At 34.5% G+C, this 19,763-nt stretch overlaps 1 protein-coding gene across 6 annotated transcripts in view; it reads right to left on the bottom strand.

Annotated features, from left to right (window-relative positions):
* Positions 1-221: 221 nt before the first annotated feature.
* Positions 222-19,763, bottom strand: part of EXOC1 (exocyst complex component 1) — a 52,655-nt gene continuing 33,113 nt past the window's right edge. For 3 of the 6 annotated variants that reach the window (XM_055588627.1, XM_055588630.1, XM_055588631.1), the window contains 8 exons: positions 14,489-14,652; positions 13,819-13,926; positions 12,380-12,456; positions 11,633-11,861; positions 7,643-7,826; positions 5,409-5,608; positions 2,816-3,010; positions 222-524 (listed from right to left, as the gene is read on the bottom strand). In XM_055588627.1, coding sequence (XP_055444602.1) covers positions 372-524; positions 2,816-3,010; positions 5,409-5,608; positions 7,643-7,826; positions 11,633-11,861; positions 12,380-12,456; positions 13,819-13,926; positions 14,489-14,652 — 1,310 coding nt within the window. In that variant the 3' untranslated portion in view covers positions 222-371. Of the gene's footprint in view, positions 525-2,815; positions 3,011-5,408; positions 5,609-7,642; positions 7,827-11,632; positions 11,862-12,379; positions 12,457-13,818; positions 13,927-14,488; positions 14,653-15,933; positions 15,979-19,427; positions 19,455-19,763 lie in introns of all 6 variants that reach the window. The other 3 variants (XM_055588628.1, XM_055588629.1, XM_055588626.1) reach the window with 2 other exon arrangements.

Here is a 19,763-nt window from a genome sequence, read left to right as displayed (position 1 = left end):
CATTTATGATGAGATAAATGCTTTAAGTTAGTACACAACCTACTGGGCGAATAAAACTGCCAAATAGGTCGGTAGTTTTGCTCTTGAATATATGTGGTATGGTATTACCCATTTTGGAGAAGAAAATGACAACCTACTCCAGTATTCTTGCCTGGAAAATTTCATGAACAGAGGAACCTGGTGGGCTATAGTCCATGGGGTTGCAAAGAGTCAGACACAACTGAGCATGCACGCATTGCCCATTTATTTGACATTAAGTGATACGTAAAACTTCAAGTCTGAGTTCTCAAAATGGTTGCTTGGTATTTTTGAATAGTGTCTGGTGTACTCAGAGTGTTACTATTTGTTTATCCTTTCTTCTTTCATAAGGTTTAGTGGGACTGTGCAATGCTGGAGCAATAGTCCAGAATGTCCTGAATAGTGAATTCCATTGTAACACCAGATCCAGGATAACAGCGAGCTATCAAACCTTCAAAATGCTTGTACTGGCGAATAAATTCATCCTGCATGGAGTGCCACACCACCTATAAACAATGAAAATAAGAGTCACTAAACTACAAATGGAAATAATACATAAACAAGAATGTAGAAATATTGTCAAGACATATTCTAAGCATTTAGGATAGCATAACAGTTAATCACTGTGGACAGTGACTGCAGCCATGAAATTAAAAGATGCTTGCTCCTTGGAAGAAAAGCTATGACAAACCCAGAAAGCATATTAAAAAGCAAAAACTTCACTTTGCTGACAAAGGTCTGTAGAGTCAAAACTATGGTTTTTCCAGTAGTCATGTACATATGTGAGTCTTGGACCATAGAGAGGGCTGAGTGCCAAAAAACTGATGCTTTCGAACTGTGCTAGAGAAGATTCTTGAGTTCCTTGGACTGCAAGGAGATCCAACCAGACCGTCCTAAAGGAAATCAACCCTGAATATTCATTGGAAGGACTGATGCTGAAGGTGAAGCTCCAATATTTTGGCCACCTGAGGCGAAGAGCTGACTCACTGGAAAAGACCCTGATGCTGGGAAAGATTAAGGGTGGGAAGAGAAGATGGTGGCAGAGGATGAGATGGTTAGGTAACATCATCGACTCAATGGACATGAATCGGAGCAAACTCTGGGCAGTCCAAGGGGTCGCAAAGAGTCAGACACGACTGAGGGACTGAATTGAACTGGGAGAGAGTGAAGGACAGGGAAGCCTGGTGTGCTGCAGTCCATAGGGTCACAGAGTCAGGACTAAGCAGCTGAACAACAACAGTTAAGAATGTACATTCTGAAACGAGATTCCTAACTCCTCAAGTGACCACTCTTCTGTGTCTCAAGCCCCTTATCTGTAAACTGGGTAGTGATAATAATACCTTCCTCACAGGTTCAAATGAGATTAAATGAGTGAATGTATGTAAAGTGCTCAGAACAGTGTTCGACACAGTAATGTTTATTACATTTTAGCTGTTATTGTATCTGTTCCAATATCCAACACAGATGTGGCTATGTACAATTATGTATGAAATAAGACTAAGGATTAATTGAAATTTCACATCAGATGAAAGTTTAATTTCTTTATCTAAAATTAACGATGCAAAACACTTCTTGATGACATGGAGGACACCAAGATGAGTCAGACTAATCATGAGCAATCAAAGGATTCTATAATCTGGAAGTGGAAACTAAAATGCCGACAGATATAAGCAGAAATCAACAACACTGTAAATCAACTATATTTCAGTAAAAAAAGTAAACGAATGAACAGTCCCATAAAAAAATAAATTTTAGACAACTATCAAGACAGAATTTGACACACACACACTGACATATTAGTAATATCAATAGGTTACATTTATTCAACTTATTTCATATCAGCACAGTACAACGTGCTTTATGTATGTATTATTCTATTAAGTCTCATGACAACCTGGTGAGGGTGGGTACTATGAACGAACACCATTTCTATCTGCCAGTTCAAAGAGTGTCTTCTAGGATTTTTCCTTGTAAATCTTAAGCGTCACAAATCTTAAATTCCTAATAGCTTAAGACTATTTTACTAAACAGCTTTACTTACACTTTTTGCTTCTCTTCTTTTAACTCACAGTATTTCTTCCACTGGGAATGCCACTTCTACTTTATCTGTTAATATCTGACTTCCAGAGACTAACATAAATGCTTTCCTTCATGAAGCCTTCCATGATGCTAAAATCAGAGAAATTCTTACTCATCTCTAACTGAGGTGTAAATCTGACTCTATCATACACTAAGTATGGGATCATGGTCACATTACTCTACCTCTCTAAGCTCTGATTTTCACATGTATAAAATGGCAATGGCAATAATATTAGTGCCCACCTACAGAGTAGAGGTATTATTTCTGCTTTTCAAATAAGGAAACTGAGGCTCAGAGAGGTTAACTAACTTGCTCCAAACCAGGTAGCTTTACCTGGAGGCAGATTATGAACCCATATCCAGGCTCCTATGCTCAGAATCACTCCACTGTACCATACACCATTCCATTCCCTTACTACCCTCCAAACTAAAACAAAACACAAAAAGTTAATGAAAAACCCATCCCCAAACAAAAGCAAAACAACTTAATGTCTCAAAACGATACAACAGAAATATAAAATACACAGAGATAACCATATAAACTTGTATAAATATTCCTTTCTTCCTCACAATTTACTAATCTTGTCTGCATTTTATATGGCGCTTTTCTCCTGCACTAAAATTAGAAAATGTATAGCATTTCTAGAGGAATATTTCGGGGGAAATAGATATATATAAGGATGTTCAATCTAGGTAGTTTTACAGAACTAAAGCATACCTGAAGTAAGTTCTCCTCTTCACATAAATGTTTATCAACCTTCTTGTAGAGGTTATCGAGACCTTTTTTCACTTCTTTTCCAGGATACTCTTTAATAACTTTTCGGAGTTCTTGCTTGTTAAATGCAAGTTGATAGCTCACTTCCTCCTCTCTTATACCCTGTGCTACCCGAGCTTCAACACCTTCAAAGAAATGCTTCAAGGAAATGAAAAGAAACAATGGCTAAGAACGGCTCTCATTACCACTTAAATTAAAAAAAAAAAAAAATCTGATTATAAAATAGTATATATCCACTGTGTAAAAATCAGTGTGTGAAAATATAAAGGATAAAATAATAATCAGCTATTATCACACTACTCAGAGATAAGCACTGTCAAAAGACTAGATTTTCCTCTAGTCTTTTGATGTGAGTATGAAAATGAGATTATAATTTTGTATGCTATATTTTTCATTTAATATTTTATATGTTTTTCCCAAAGTATAAATTTCAATGGCTGCATCACGTTCCATCCAATGACTATACTATGTTTATTCATTCCTCCAGTATTAAGTATTTAATATTTTTTACTTTTTTTCTTGAAGTTGGCAAAATCTATTCATCAAAAACAAAATCTATTATAAATACAGTTATAAATAACTTTCATACATAGGTATTTACCCACATTATTGATGACTGTCCAGCATAAATTTCTAGGACTATAATTCCTCAGTTGAGGAGTGTAATTGTCAAGTATTCTGAAGATTCTTCATATACACAAATTGCTTCCCAGAAAACTTCAATCACTTTATACTTCTGTCAGCAGTATATGAGACTATTTTATCTTATCATACTATCATCAGCATTATCATAATTAAAAAAAAATCTTTGTCATTTTGAAAAGTGAAAAGGGGGGACTTTCCTGGCAGTCCAGTGGTTAAGACTCTGCCCTTCCAATGCAGACAGCATGAGTTGGATCATGCTGTGGAGGGATGGGAGGGGGAACTAAGATCCCACATGCCGAGTGGTATAGCCAAAAAAAAAGTAAGAAAGGTTTGTTTGTCATTTTATTTCAATATTCTTCAGCTAGAAATGAAGTTTATCTGCTTTTCATATGCTCAGTAAGTACATTCAGAACTCGTACCATTTCTATATTGGGATCTGAATCCTTTCCTGATTGATTTTAAAAAGGTCTTTTATATTAAGTATACTGACTATTGTGCTGTTATATTCTTCTCAGGTTGCCTTGTAAGTGTAATTTGTTTTTTAACATGCATATTGATTGGCAAGTCTTTCCTAGAGTACAACAGGATTTAATACAAGTCAAATCCCCTCACTACTATTCTCTAAAATTTTCTTAGCAATTATTTATTTATTCTTCATTAAATTATTACATTTTTAATAATAATTTTTTAGACAAATCTGTTCTGGATATTTAAAATTTTTTTTCTACACAGATTTTTATTTATTTATTTTTCTATACAGATTTTTAATTGGTTATTATAACATATAGGAAACAAATTGTTTTTGATATATATATATCTTGACTAGGTTAAAAAACCTATTTTACTTTACCAGATAAAATAACCTCAACATATTATACACGTAATTATAACCCTGAGGGCTTCCCTGGTGGCGCAGTCACAAAGACTCCGCCTGCAGATGCAGGAGACACAAGAGACACGGATTTGATCCCAGGGTTGGTAAGATTCCCTGGAGAAGGAAATGGCAGTCCACTCCAGTATGATTCTCTTTTTATATATCTTTATGTTTCGGTCTTACTGCACTGGCTAGAGCTTCTATAACAATGTTAAATAATAAAGGATTTATCAATGTTTCTGCTTTAAATTTGATTTCAAAGGAAGTTCCTTTATGTTGCAGTTACGTATCATGCAGGCTTTAGGTCTGAGACAGACCCTGTACCCTAAAGGAATATCGGTCTGTTCTTCAGTTTATAAGGCACTGGTTCTGCATTTGAATTGCTTGACAACAGATAGACAATTTTTATTTGACTCTAATTTCAAAACATAGAAGATGACTAATCACACTGTGGACATAATTTGTTAGAAGGGTCCATTTAAGATTCTACTATGTTGCAAAGTTCTCTAAAACTACCATTTCTCATGTTTAAAGATCAGATTTGCTCTGGGAAATGACAAATCAAGAAAGGAAGGATAAAGAAAAGGCAATTAATAAAATGATTTTTTATTTTCTTTATATCTTGATAGAGTTTTCAAAATCTTCATCTGAGCTAGGGATAAAGGTAAGCCATTTATGAAGTAAGAAATGGAAGACTGGTATAATGGAAAAGGCTAAAAATATGGTTAATCCCCCTGCTTTGCTACCTATCAATTATTATAACCTTTTATTTACCTTCAGTTTCTTCATTTGTAAAACAAGGATAATGCTATCTTACCCCACATCATGGTTTATAAGAATTAAAAGAAATAATATATATAAAACATCTAGCAGTGTCTGAGCAACTTCAGTATCTCAGTCCATCCTTCCTTATCCTCCTGTACCAATGAATGAGCAAACTTAAATGTCTGTTGTGTTACTCACATGTAAACACAGGTTCAAAACCAGGAAAAATATACTGAATGAAAATATGCTTACATTTAGTTTTTCAAGAGGTTGTCCTAAAGAGTATATGACATAAGACTGAAGGTGATCTGTGTATTTTTGTTTGGCTTCTTTTTTTTCAGCTTCTAGACATGAGATTTTCAAACGTGAAAGTGTTGCAAAAATATGGTGGAAGTTTTCCATCATGACTACATCCCTAGGGGTCTTCTGGCTTTCGTTTGCTACTTTTTCCACTAAAACAAAAACGGAAAAAATATAACAATGCCCTGGTATGAATATGACCACATTTAGTTATGGAAAAATTACATAATTTTTTTCATTTGTAAGTTTAAGAAGTAAGCACATTTCTGGACTTAATCAAATAAAACATACTGTATTGAAGGATCAACCTAAACCTAAATAAAATATCATTCTAAAACAGTCATATATATATATATATATATATATGTATAAATTTGGATTCCTATTTCACATCTTTTAGCCAAACAAATTCTAAATTGTTCAGCTGCTTAAAATGTTAAAAGCAAATAAATGAATGCAATCTTAAGTACTAAGAAAAATAAACCTGATTAAAAAAATAATTCTGTGACAGTATGAACTCTCTAAGAATGGCCCAAAACTTAGAAGTCATAAAGAGAAAGATGAATAAACTTGACATATAATCTGGAAGCTCTTACACAGTAAAACATACCATAAGCAAAACTGATTTATATCCTTCTAGGTTAATGAAAGATAACAAGACTGATCATACCAAGAAATACTGGGTATCGAGGCAGATGTGATAGAAACTTTCACCAAATGCTCAAAGGACTAAACAGGTATTATCTTCCTGTGTGGTTATTTGGCAGAAACTCAACAGACACAAAACTTTTGACCCAATAATTATTTCTAATAATTGATCCTAGGGAAATTATTGGACAATATACAGAAATATACAGAAAACTGGAAACAAACCAAATGCCTGGTAACAGAAGATTTGCTAAGTAAATAATGATAGATGGAACTCTATGTAATCATTAAAAGTGATTATGGTTATCTATATTAGTAGACAAGGAAAGACACTAGAATCATAGAGTCTAGCAGGTTCCTAAACAGTGTGTAAGGTATGATAAAACATTTTAAAATTAGAGAACACACCATATGTGCATATATACCAGGGAGAGAGATATATTGAAAAGTTTAGACAGGTAAAAATTAAATGTTACCTTTGTATGATGAGATTACAAATTACCTTTACTTTCTTCTTGATTTTTAAAGTCAGTTTGCTGATTTTGGGGGGTATGTAATGAGCATATACTACTTTATAATCAGACAAAGCAAAGCTACTTTGAATTTTAAAAGAAATATCAACTATATAAACATTCAATCATATAATTTATCATCTTTCCCCTAAATCTGTTTCCACCAAAAATGTATTATCTGTAACTGTTGAGATAATTCTACTTTTGTCATTTTTTTAGCTTTAAAAATTTCTGAATTGATGCAGTCAGATCATTTATTTCAAATGAAACACATCCACACTGTTTCTGTAACTTAACTGTATGATGTGACATAGATGATGAATTACACTATTTTAGCATTAATTTGGGCTTCCCTGGTAGCTCAGCTGTTAAAGAATTGGCCTGCAATGCAGGAGACCCAGATTCAATTACTGGCTCGGAAAGATGCCCTGGAGAAGAGATAAGCTACCCATTCCAGTATTCTTGAGCTTCCCTGGTGGCTCAGATGGTAAAGAATCCACCTGCAATGTGGGTTTGATCCTGGGGTTGGGAAGATCCCCTGGCAGATTGCATGGCAACCCATTCCAGTATTCTCGCCTGGAAAATCCCATGGACAGAGGAGCCTTGTGGGCTACAGTCCATGGTGTTGCAAAGAGTCAGACATGACTGAGTGACTAAGCACACACACATACAGACATCACTGTTGATCATTTCGAGAAGACTCTTGCTAAAATGCAAATGTAATCCACAAGGTCCTTTTTGTGTTTAAAAAATGAATTTCAAATTTACATAGTGACAGACCATATGAACCCTAAAATATAAGTAGTTCCTGGTAAATACAAATGGGTTTTACGTACTGTTTGATTTTCAAATTTAAGAAATCTTTAATTTCAGAAAACAAAAAAGACTATAGACTATGGAAAATAATGAACATATCTGTCCCCCAACTTCTAACTTAATCAGAAATAATGAAAACAACCAACCAAAAATACCAGAAATAAGGAAAACCACCACCAAAAACTTCCTCATAATGTAACAAAAGCTTACCATTAACAAATACTCCTCTGATAAGTTTAGTATATGCTTTATCTAGATCTCCGCGACGCTCAGCATTTTTAAAGATTGATTCTGCGAGTCCAGCAAATTCTTCAAATTCAGCAACAAATGGGAGAATTCCTACTTTACTCTTCTTTGAGATCTTTACTTCTTCCATTTGCCTTATTTGGTTACTCTAAAGTTAGGCAGAAAACAAGGGAGAAAAATAGCTAAGCAACTTAGAAACAACATACAATTAAAAGCAAATATATATACCACAAAGGCATGATGTAATACCTAGAACATTTTGGACATTTACTAATCAAAAGATTAATACAATACGGATAACCAAGAAAAACTATTTCTAGAGATTAAAAAGTACATATATATTATTTAAGAAACTAAAAGCAAGGGAAAAAATCCAAATTATTCAAAACAAAATGCATTCAAAGCTTGTGAACGTCAGGTCTTTGTTTAAAGTAAAAACAACCAATGAACACTTCTATCATTTATAAAAGGTAAGTATATAGTGATTGCCCATTTTGGGGCAGGGTAGATACCAGAGCACACACAGGATCTTTCAAGATTATTTCTGGTTGGTGGCTATATAGTCAAGTTGAGAACCACAATCATTTCCAAATCTCAACAGCCTAAAATTTGTTTGGATAGAGAAGTTCTATATTTTGGGGGTATGAGAACAGAGAAGGAGAACAGGTATTTCTACTGTGGATTTGCATTATATAGTTTTCCATGTATCTATTAGTTGTTTACTCTAAATCTGTATAGCAAAGTACTTGTGTAAGATGGATACAAAGTACAAGTAGACATATAGACAGAATAGACACTTTGGTTCAAAATAATCAATTATGATTCTGTGTACTTCCAGGGGATCTAGTTCTATCCCCAGTAAGAAGTACATTGCCAAAGTGTTGAATCATTTTCAACTCCTACCTAAAATTTCATTGTGCTGAGATTCTGGGGGTATAACCTGAAAACCATATGACATGTAGAGATTAGAAAAGTAATTGTTCTTTTGTCCAATATGGTATTGGAAGTCCTAGACAGAGCAATCAGACAGGAAAAATAAATAAAAGGAATCCAAGTTGGACAAATAATTCTAAAACCTGTATGGAAACACAAAAGATCATAATAGCCAAAGCAACCTCAGGAAAGAAGAACAAAATCAGAGGTATTATGCTCCCTGATTTCAAACTATACTACAAAGTTATAGTCATCAAACAATATGGTACTGGTACAAAAACAGACATGTAGATCAATGGAACAGAGTGCCCAGAAATAAACCCATCCTTCTATGGTTAATTAATCTATGACAAAGAAGGCAAGAATATACAATAAGGAAGAGACACCCACATCATATCATTTTCAAAGGTTAAAGAGTACAAAACCACATCACTATAGTGTGAGGAATCCTGAAAAGCAAAGTAAATGCAGCTAAGAAATGTACTGGAGTGCAGTGTCCAGCTTGGTAGTACTTGATATGTTTCTAATTTTATCTCTAGTTCTTGGTAGGCTAATCTTTTTAGCCCTGTTCCTTGAAGAACACTTTGGGCTTGGCCACCAGATGAAAGTACTAAACTCAGATGCTATCTATTCCACTTTCTGCAGTTGTCTGACATTCATTGTTTGGCTCAATACACACAGAACCATTCACTACTTTTTCAAGGTATGCCTCAGGTCCAGATCTTGTCCCAAGTACCAAAACATGTAACACTTACTGAGCACAACTGACTGGACACTGTGAAAAGACTTGAGTTAAAATAAGAAACAGACTGATGACAACCAACAGAAGGAACCATCCTTCTCCCTTTAGTGACAAAAGGTAAATCTTTCAGCTGCTAAGTCACCTCAGTCGTGTCTGACTCTGTGCAACCCCACAGACGACAGCCCACCAGGCTCCCCTGTCCCTGGGATTCTCCAGGCAAGAACACTGGAGTGGGTTGCCATTTCCTTCTCCAATGCATGAAAGTGAAAAGTGAAAGTGAAGTCGCTCAGTCGTATCCGACTCTTAGCGACCCCATGGACTGCAGCCTACCAGGCTCCTCCGTCCATGGGATTTTCCAGGCAAGAGTACTGGAGTGGGGTGCCATTGCCTTCTCCAAAATCTTTCAGAAATACATGCAATTTAGGAAAAAAACATGACTTTATACCTTTGTCTAGGTTAATTTTACTAAATTTCTTCACTTCCCAGTTTTGAGAGTAACATGAATATTCTTCAGCAAACTATTATTACTACTGTTATTCCCTGGTAACTCAGATGGTAAAGCATCTGCCTACAATGTGGGAAACCCGGGTTCGATCCCTGGGTCGGGATGATCCCCTGGAGAAGGAAATGGCAGCCCACTCCAGTACTGTTGCCTGGAAATCCCATGGATGGAGGAGTCTGGTAGGCTACAGTCTATAGGGTCGCAAAGAGTCAGACACGACTGAGCGACTTCACTCGCACTACTGCCACCAACACCTCCAGTTACGAGCCCTTGTTCTGTACCAGGCAATGTGCTAAGCGCTTCATCTGAACCCATGTCTACATCTACCTGACACTACTACATCTTACACTTTTAATAATTACATTCAACTGGATTGAGAGAGATTATATTAAAGTTTCATATAATAGTTTTATTTCACTGATAAGAGCAACAAAATCTTCATATTCTAAAAATGTATAGTGTTCTCATGATTAGTGTTCTAGCTATTCTTATTCTATGTCACATGGGACTCATTATCTTAGACTTTAGTAATTCTTTATTTTCCTTTTGGCTATCAGCTTACAATCAGACCTTACAGGTTTATCATCACTTCTGAAGAAAGCTGAGCAGGGAAGAGGATAAGTGGCCAAATTTCATAATATTTCAAATGCCAGTGTAATCATTTGGAGGGGAAGGAGGGTTAACAAGTCTGTTGAGGTGACATTTAAGTTTCTACGGATGGCTTTTAAACTTTCAGAAATCAGTACATATTATTTTTAAAAAGTATAAAAGATGATGTGGATTTTAATTACCCTTAATATTTTTATTATTCTCTCATTATTCTATGGGCTTCCCTGGTGGCTCAGCTGGTAAAGAATCCGCCTGCAAAGAGAGAGACCTGGGTTCGATCCCTGGGTTGGGAAGATCCCCTGGAGGGAATGGCTACCGACCCCATTATTCTTGCCTGGTTAATTCCATGGACAGAGGAGTTTGGCAAGCTACAGACCATGGGGTCACAAAGACTCAAACATGACTAAGCGACTTTCACTCACTAATTATTCTATGGCTATTCAAGCACTGGATTTAATTTAGAGGTTACATAGTAGAATAATTCAGATGATAAATACCTACTTTTACATATTAATACTAAATATATTAATAAAATGAAACTCTTTTTAGAAGCTGGCTCAATCCTGTTCATATCTATGAGCTTACCGAAACCTAACAGAAAAAATAAAGTTAATGATTTTTTTCCTATTAGAAGGAGAAAAATGATAACTGCCAAAAGTTGTCATAAGAACAATTTATTCTTAAAGCAATATGATTAAAGCTATTAAACTAAAAAAAAAGACTTTAATTAATTTAAATAATCCAAATATTAATTATCCTACTGTAATATGTTAAAAGAAGAAAAACAATAAATTCAAGTTCCAGTTGTTTCATTAAATCTATGGTCACTAATCAGTCAACTGGGATTTCAGTTACTTAGTGGATCTCAAGTGTAATAACTGCTGCCTCTATGTCAGCTACTCCAGAACTTGCCATGATTCACAGTGTAGATGGGACACTACTTGGCACAGCACCATCCAACTAACCCTGCTCCTGTATATTGCAGCCAATACCTGCTTCAAGGCTTGGGGGATATGAACAGTAGATCCCCTGGTGGAAAGCTGGAAATCTTTTAAATATATATATATACACATACGCGCACACACACACACACACACATGCACACTCATAGATATTTTACAATGGTTAAGAGTTCTAAGTTATTGGGGAAAAAAAAAACCCAACTTACAATACATTTGTCAAAGTTCCTTTTGACAGTCACCAAAACATTTCCCAATGTAGTGCTGAGAAAAGAAGCAGGGTCCACGTTTTGTGCCGTCCACACGTGATGACTCATTTTGACCAGCATGTAAAGGGAGTGAAAGCTGTCGATTTTGTCTCCTAATGCAATCAAGTTGTTCAGTTCTGGCTCGATGCAGCGAAATATTTTAATCATCATTTGGCGGATCATATCTTTCCTGTTCAGAAATACAAAACAGAAAAGTTATTACAAGCTTCAGGTGTATTCACCTTTAACTTTAATCCCCTCAGTATACACAAATGACTAAAATTTGATATTTCAACTAACACTGCCCAAATAGTTAATTATTCTAGAATGGTTTCCAATATAAACATATTTTTTTGAGGTTGCATTTTATCACTCAAAATAACGTTGTCCTTTGTAGAACTGGGTCCTGAAACGTGCTTTGTGATTTCTGAGAAATACACTACAATTCAAATGCTACTTCCTACCAGCAAACATCAAAATTGATTGCATTTGTGTGATTACAAGAGCAAAGAAAAGCCGAAGAGCCATAAATAGCACCAATTTTACTTCACTGAGATGTTCTGTAAGACACTGGGCACACAGATCGGTGCTCTGAGTGTTGTCAGTTATGGACAGTAATCTGGACTCCTCACTGGGCAGTATTTCTTTCTGCTCAATTGAAAGTTTATTTTTTTCCACAATAAATAACAGATAGTAACAAACACATACTCAGATGAAACAGGCAGTGGTGTGCCAGCGTTATGTTGCCGTGACAAAGTTCCTCCATCTGTGTCCTCTGCTTCAGTCTGCAAAAATTATTCAGGTACTTTACATAATAAAAGACTAACAAATTGACTAGTTTAGTTTATATAGCAATAGCCTGCTCAGTCTTAAAATTCTTAGGAGAGAATATATTATGAGAAATAATGATTTTTAAAGGTAGTATTATCAATGAAATTATATAATTTAATATGTTGTTTCAGAATGTTCAGGAAAAGCTTTGTTTTTAGATTTTACCCGAGAATGAGAAGTTGTGTTTGTGTGTGAGCACATTTCGGGGGGTAGGGTGGGAGAGAAAGGTAGAGGAGACTCAGAGGGAGTGTAGGAATGAGAGGGCAACTTAGTAAAGAGCTGAAAACATCTAGGAACATGTTCAAGGGAGAATTTTGACAATTAAAATCATTCTAATAAAACTTGAGCATAAAAAATGCTGCCAGAAGTTCTTACAGAAACTAACAAATTTACTAGCAATACCATCTATAAGAACAAATCCCCTAACCATTTGAAAGACTTAATTTCTCAGTCATTTGAGGACTGTTTTTATATGTTGGTTCTTTTAAAGATCATCTTAATTTGTAAAAAATCACTCGATTTGCATTGTGCTTTTAACTTCTTTAAAATACTCTAGCAAATGTCTCATTTTATTTTCTTACATTATGCCACCAGAGAGCCATGCTCAATAGGCATTATTATACCCATTACACAGATGAGGAAAAATAAGGATTAAATAATTAGTTTAAGGTCTCATAGTAAGAAAGCCGTAAGAAAGATTCTGATTTGAGGCCTCACCATTTTTTTCTTTCTTGCTTTCATTTATTTTTTTAAGACCACGGGGGCTTCCCTGGTGGCTCAGCGGTAAAGAAATCTGCCTGCCAATGCAGGAGCCACGGGTTCAATTCCTGGGTTGGGAAGATCCCCTGGTGAAGGAACTGGCAAGCCACTCTAGTATTCTTGCCTGGGAAATCCCATGGATAGAGAAACCTGGTGGGTTACAGTCCACGGGGTTGCAAACAGTCGGACACAACTTAGTGACTAAATAACAACAAATATACATTAAAACATAATTTTTTAATTTTTAAAATTCTACTTACTTTTTCTTGATCAGTAAAACAATACATTCGCTCTTTAAAAATATATTTTGCCAAGTAAACTTAGACATTTCCCCCACTCATCAATTTGGAGAATGTTTAGGCCTAAGATAGTCTAGAATATTAGATTAGATGCCCAAACCCTATCCCTTTTTTTATTATCCTGTATGATAAAAATTATTTTCAATATCCTTACAATGTAAATGCTTTCTGTTGATATTGAAATTATGACAACATATTGATTAAGCTAATTATGATACAGAGCATAAATATGAGCTAATAAATAAATGTCACCCATACCACAGTTCCAGGCATACTCTGATGTTGCTGTAGTTTGAAAAATTTACTTATGAAGTCTTGTTCTGCCAGACACAGGGGCTCCAGTTCACTCAGTACCTGTTCAAAGATCTGAAGAAAACCAAAATGATCCTACAAAGAACTGAACAAAATGCCTAAAATAACATTCCGCATTTACTTTTCTCCAGCAACCAGGAAAGCTTTATCTATAATCTTAATGGAATCCCCCAAACAAATACTTCCAAGATTGACAGGACAATGCAGTATTAATGAGGCATAACAGGGTCAGAACATACCTAAAACAAAACTGACAACAATTATTCACTTGGAATCTGAAAAGAGGAACATAGATATAAAACTCTCTATTTATAAACAATTTAGCTTCATAAAAGTTGTTTCCTCTTTGTAGTCACTCAAATAACTGGATTGACAATGCAAGCTCTTTATGATTTGTAACAAATTTTAATAAAGCTGTTATGTCATTTAATTGATGAATCACATTTCAGTTGCCATTTGACCAGTATTTTTTTTTTAGATTCAGAAATGGAAAGTAAGACATAGTTAATTAAAAGAGTCAATATAGCCCAAATCTTTGAACACAATGAAAGCAATAGCAAACTGGTGCTAGAAAACTGACAGTAATGTTTAAGAAACATGTGTTATTTTATTTTACCTTATCAAATTTGGTTCTGTCTGCGACATCGAGATCAGACGCCGACATGTTTCCCATATCCAACAAGGAAGATGACTGAGATCTGCGATTCCCTGAACTCTGAACACTGAGTTTATTTAGACTAGAAGTAGATCCAGTTAATTTCCCGGAACTTCCATGAAGACCTAAGAAATGATAAAACTTTAAAAGTTGTGACCTTCATGAATAAAAGATCCATGGCATAAATCAGGGCTCTCTTCTATTGTCCTGGTCTTCCAGGGCTCATATTAGTTAGGGCACAACTCTACCATATGAAAAGGATGTAGAGTGTCTTTTCTCTTTCATTAAGATTTGTGTTCTACTTCTGAGCATATGTAAAGATAGGTGAAATCATACAGAATCACAGAATAAGATTGAAAGGGATCTTAAAGACCACACTGTACCCTGCCCAGTCTCATTACAGTTGCCTGATGATTTTTCTAAAGTAGATGAGGATTTCTTTTCCACTCAGAAGATATGACTATGGATGAAAGTCAATGACCCCCTAGAATACTAGCTAACATGATGATTGTATTTCTAGAAAAAAACTGCCATATTCCAATGTTATTTGCCTCTACATTAAATCAACATATTAGGCTGAACCATATGAAACTACCAACACTCAATTATTCTTGCCCTACTAAAAATGTCAATTACACATGACTCAGTACATTCCTGAACTCAGACACTCTTGTTTTTTCAGCAAGTGAACTGATTAAAGTTCTTTTAAAAACTGAACAAAATGAAAAGAGAAAAAAAAACAAACCCTGAATATTTGTTGTATTTAAAATACAACTAAAATATAACACATACGTTATTAACTATATTAATATGGGACATCTGAGTTTAGGTATAAACACAGGTATCTATAATAGCCATGAGGAAAAATGAGAACAATATGTCTGGACAATATCCTACATACATCAAATAATTAAAGGATTCTATTTTTATAAGAAAATGTGATATTTTTATTCAGAATTAAATTTAAACAATAAAACATTTTTATTCTTCTTGACTATTTCTCAGCTAACCTGTATTATTCGCTGATGGTCAGAAGGGACAAATAATAAAATAAGTGATAAAAAATATGATATATAGTTAGTTAGAGACAAACTTTGGCTTCATTATGCAAAATCTGACCACACATACAAGAAATTTTATAGTTTCTAAACACAGCCTGAAAACAAAAGTATAATGGTTAAGACTTTATATAAATTTCTGACTACCCACCATACATGTTTAACCATATTACATATTTCTTGGATGTAGTCATACCACTTCCTTTCTGTTGGTTTTCTTTCATCAATACCTGGCAACCCAGAGCAATCAATATTTCTGGTGTAACTTTTTTCAAGATAAATAACTAATTTCTAGACATTAAACAAACATGCATTGAGAATACCTACTAATACACTAAGCATACTCACTCTCTGTTTCCTGTTTGACAGCACTTTCTTTTCGAGGCAGTGTAGCTGTGATGGATTAGGTTGCAAGCATCAAAGACAAAGACAAGTTAATAAACTGCAATTTGCACAAACCATGCACAAGAGGAAGTTAAAGCTCTAGTTTAAAAGACACATGCAAAGAACCATGAGCATCAAGTAACGAGAGATGCAACGTATGTTTAGTTGGTCAGCTACTGCTTGAGAAATTACATGAGAGAAAAGACTTTACTAGTCTTTTAATGTACTATTTTATGCAAATATTCAGGTAAAAATATCTACATTTGTAAACCTCCCCCACACTTTTAAATGATGTTTTTAAGTCTCCTAAGCTGATGTACTTAAATTTAAAGACTATACTTGCAAGTTCTGATTTCTGAAGAAAACAGAGTTCAAGTAAATAATTTAATACAGTGAAAATTTAATAGAATGAAGTTGCACATTTAAACATTAAATGCATTAACAATCCTGTATTCACTGAAAGCTCTTGGAAGGAATCTCCACTGTACTAAATAATTTTATACTCCCTCTGATAAAAAAATTATGAGTGGGGTTTTAAAACCATTTTAGAATAATAAGCTAAACTATTTAGTAACTTAACTGGCTCTGTGAACACTGAGAATAAAACATATGTATCAAAATACTAATTATTGGGAGATGAGTAGGTAGAAGGGTAAAGCTGAGGGAACAGGTCTAATGTGGGAATTGGAGCTCTTTCAGGGTCATCTGGTATTTCCTTTATCTAAAACCTCTCTTTAGTATTTGTTAGATCAATTGTAGAGATTGTCTTGTGAAACATTCTAAACCCAAATGAGAAGCTAATTTGAAAGGCAAAGAAAGAAATTACAGAATAAAACAGAAAATTAATGAATATAACTCTAGAAATATTTAAGAAATAGAAAACAATGTGTCTGGGGAGCGGGGAGGGAGGGGGGTTCAGGATGGGGGGCAGGGGTGTACCTGTGGCGGATTCATTTCGATGTTTGGCGGAGCTAATACAATATTGTAAAGTTTAAAAATAAAATAAAATAAAAAAAAAATAATAATAATAAAAAAAAAGAAAACAATGTGTCAACTCCTGCCAAACAGGGATAGTGATAGCTGCTATCGCTAGGCAAAAGCTCGAATATAAACTACTAATTTGCCAGAGCAAAAACATGTAAATCTTCCCAGCCTTGTCTGCCTGAAGTTTCAAGGAATATGAAATGATAAGGCTGGACAATACAGCGACCAGTAGGGAGGGATGCGCTGGAGCCACTAGCTGGTCAATCTGAACAGTACCTTCTGGTGGCCTTAAGCTGTCACTCTACTAAGCTCACCGGTTTCAGAGCAAAGCCTAATGCTGCATGTATTTTTCTTTTTTTAAAGTAGTTAATAAATACTACTAGTGCCCTATTTGGGCTCATAAAAAAGTCTGTATTATTTATCAGCAAGAAGTAACAATATTCCGATAAATTTTAAATATCCTTAAACAATTTCTGCTAGAGTATAAGCATCAAGAGGGTAGGGTCTTTGCTCATGCTGCATTCTCAGTACCGAGCAGTGCTTATCATATAATGCTATGCTATGCTAAGTCACTTCAGTCGTGTCCGACTCTGTGTGACCCCATAGACAGCAGCCCACCAGGCTCCCCCGTCCCTGGGATTCTCCAGGCAAGAATACTGGAGTGGGTTGCCATTTCCTTCTCCAATGCATGGAAGTGAAAAGTGAAAGTGAAGTCGCTCAGTTGTGTCTGACTCTCAGCGACCCCATGGACTGCAGCCTACCAGGCTCCTCCGTCCATGGGATTTTCCAGGCAAGAGTACTGGAGTGGGGTGCCATTGCCTTTTCCGGCTTATCATATAATAGGTAATTAATAAACATTTACTGAATGAATCTTCCAGTCAGGACTGAATTTAGTCTTGTGTTCAAGACTCCCTTTGGAGTCAACAAGATTTCTTAATTTAGTGGAGAAATACTGAAAAAATAAGTTTTTGGCATATCATTTTTTAAGTTTTGGATTAATAAAAATAAGGAAGTTCTTATGTAAATGGGCTCAACTAACACATGTGTGTCTTATCTTAGTAGTAGAAAGAAAAAAACAAGCGATTTAAAAAATTATTACTAAATATCCTTTGCCTGTCTTTTCATTAAGTACATCTGAGGAGCACAAAAGAAAAAACACCAAAGTATCAATCTTGGGGGGACAATTCCACACCTCTGAAGATATCAGGGTAAACCTTCTGATCTAAAAAAGGCAAAGACTTTATAAAAACCTTACCACAAAGAAAAAGTAGTTTACTGGCATTTTAACATTATTTTAAATTATCTGAACTAAGTAAATGTTAAAGACTTGAGTAAAGAATGGTTCAAAAAGAGAGAATTCCCCTGAATCTCTACGACTATATTTTGTCTACACAATTTCCTTTTGTAAAACACATTCAATCTGACTTTCTATTCTTATTAGTATCTACGATGCAGCATTTTCAGAGCAAGGAAAAAACAAAACAAATTTAAATTTTATTCATAATTACTTAATTTTGATCCATTGAAAAGTTATCTTCCCTAAATTTTAGGTTTCTCTTTTAATTGTAATTACTATTAAGAACTGATTTAAACGTAATTTGAATCCTTGAAAAGCTATCTTGAAAAAGTTTACATTCTACCTATTTAGAACTTCTGAAGTCATTTGTATTTACTTGAAATTTATTTTTAAATGATGACCAACAAGTTACATTTTCAAAGATGAACAAAATAGTTTTTATCCTCTGAATTCTGTTTATTATTTAGTTTTTCTTTTCTTGTAACTGATAACATCAAAGTAATAGAAACTGTAATTTTTTGGTTACTCTCCTATTCTTTATTGCTTAATAGATACATACAAGAGATGTAATTTTAACCCTGTTTTAAAAGTATCTTCTAAACTTGTATTAGGTTAATTAAAATTTTTTTAACAAGATAATTTAAGAACTTCAAGGGATAAGAAAAAAAATCAAGGTTTTAGGTTAATGCAATGATACCATTAAGATACTATTGTACTTGATTTAAATTATATTTCAATTATGTCATTTATGTCAATGAGAATCTTAGGCTTGATAAATTAATATTATGATAGTGGCATTAATAACCTCCCAAGGAGGTAGTTTTAGAAAGATTTCCCTTTTACTGCAGTAACAAGTGATGACAAATATACTAAATGAAAACATTAAACACGTAACTGTATTAATATGTTGTTTACTAAAAAGAAAAATTGATTTAACATATCCATGGTGAAACATTAACAAGGATATAAACACACTGTTTAAGAACAATTAACCTTTAGGATGAGTTAGCATTTCTGTTTCCAAAAGCCTATTGTCCCAATATTTTTATCAGTATCTTTACCGAAGTGTAATACACAGATTCAAACCATTTAAAAAATCTGAACTAGTATCACCAATATATTAGTGTTGTATTAAAAAAAAAAACAACCACAAACCAGTGAATCATAAAATAATTACCCACTACTAAAGATAGTCTTCTTTGTCCTAAAGAAAAGAATGGAAAGATGAGCTATCAATTTCAATCAGGGCACAGGCTCCTTTCAACAAGCAAATGCTAAACTCATGGTTCTAAAGGGGAACTATGCAGACACAGAGGACACACTGTAGCCCTTTAAGGCCAGGTTTTGACTCCAATAGGCACAGAACTCCATCCAAAAAGAAGTCCAGAGATGGGTACATGCAAGAGCAGAATGTGGCCTCGGCAAATCATTTCCTTGCAACTTGATACTTTCACTGGTTATCCTTTTAAATCAAGTTTTTTGTTTATTTAACACATTTAGAAGCAACAAAAAA

Source organism: Bubalus kerabau, chromosome 7 (assembly GCF_029407905.1).
Source record: "Bubalus kerabau isolate K-KA32 ecotype Philippines breed swamp buffalo chromosome 7, PCC_UOA_SB_1v2, whole genome shotgun sequence".
Taxonomy (NCBI): Eukaryota; Metazoa; Chordata; class Mammalia; order Artiodactyla; family Bovidae; genus Bubalus; species Bubalus kerabau.
This window is presented reverse-complemented; position numbering and strand designations above follow the sequence as displayed.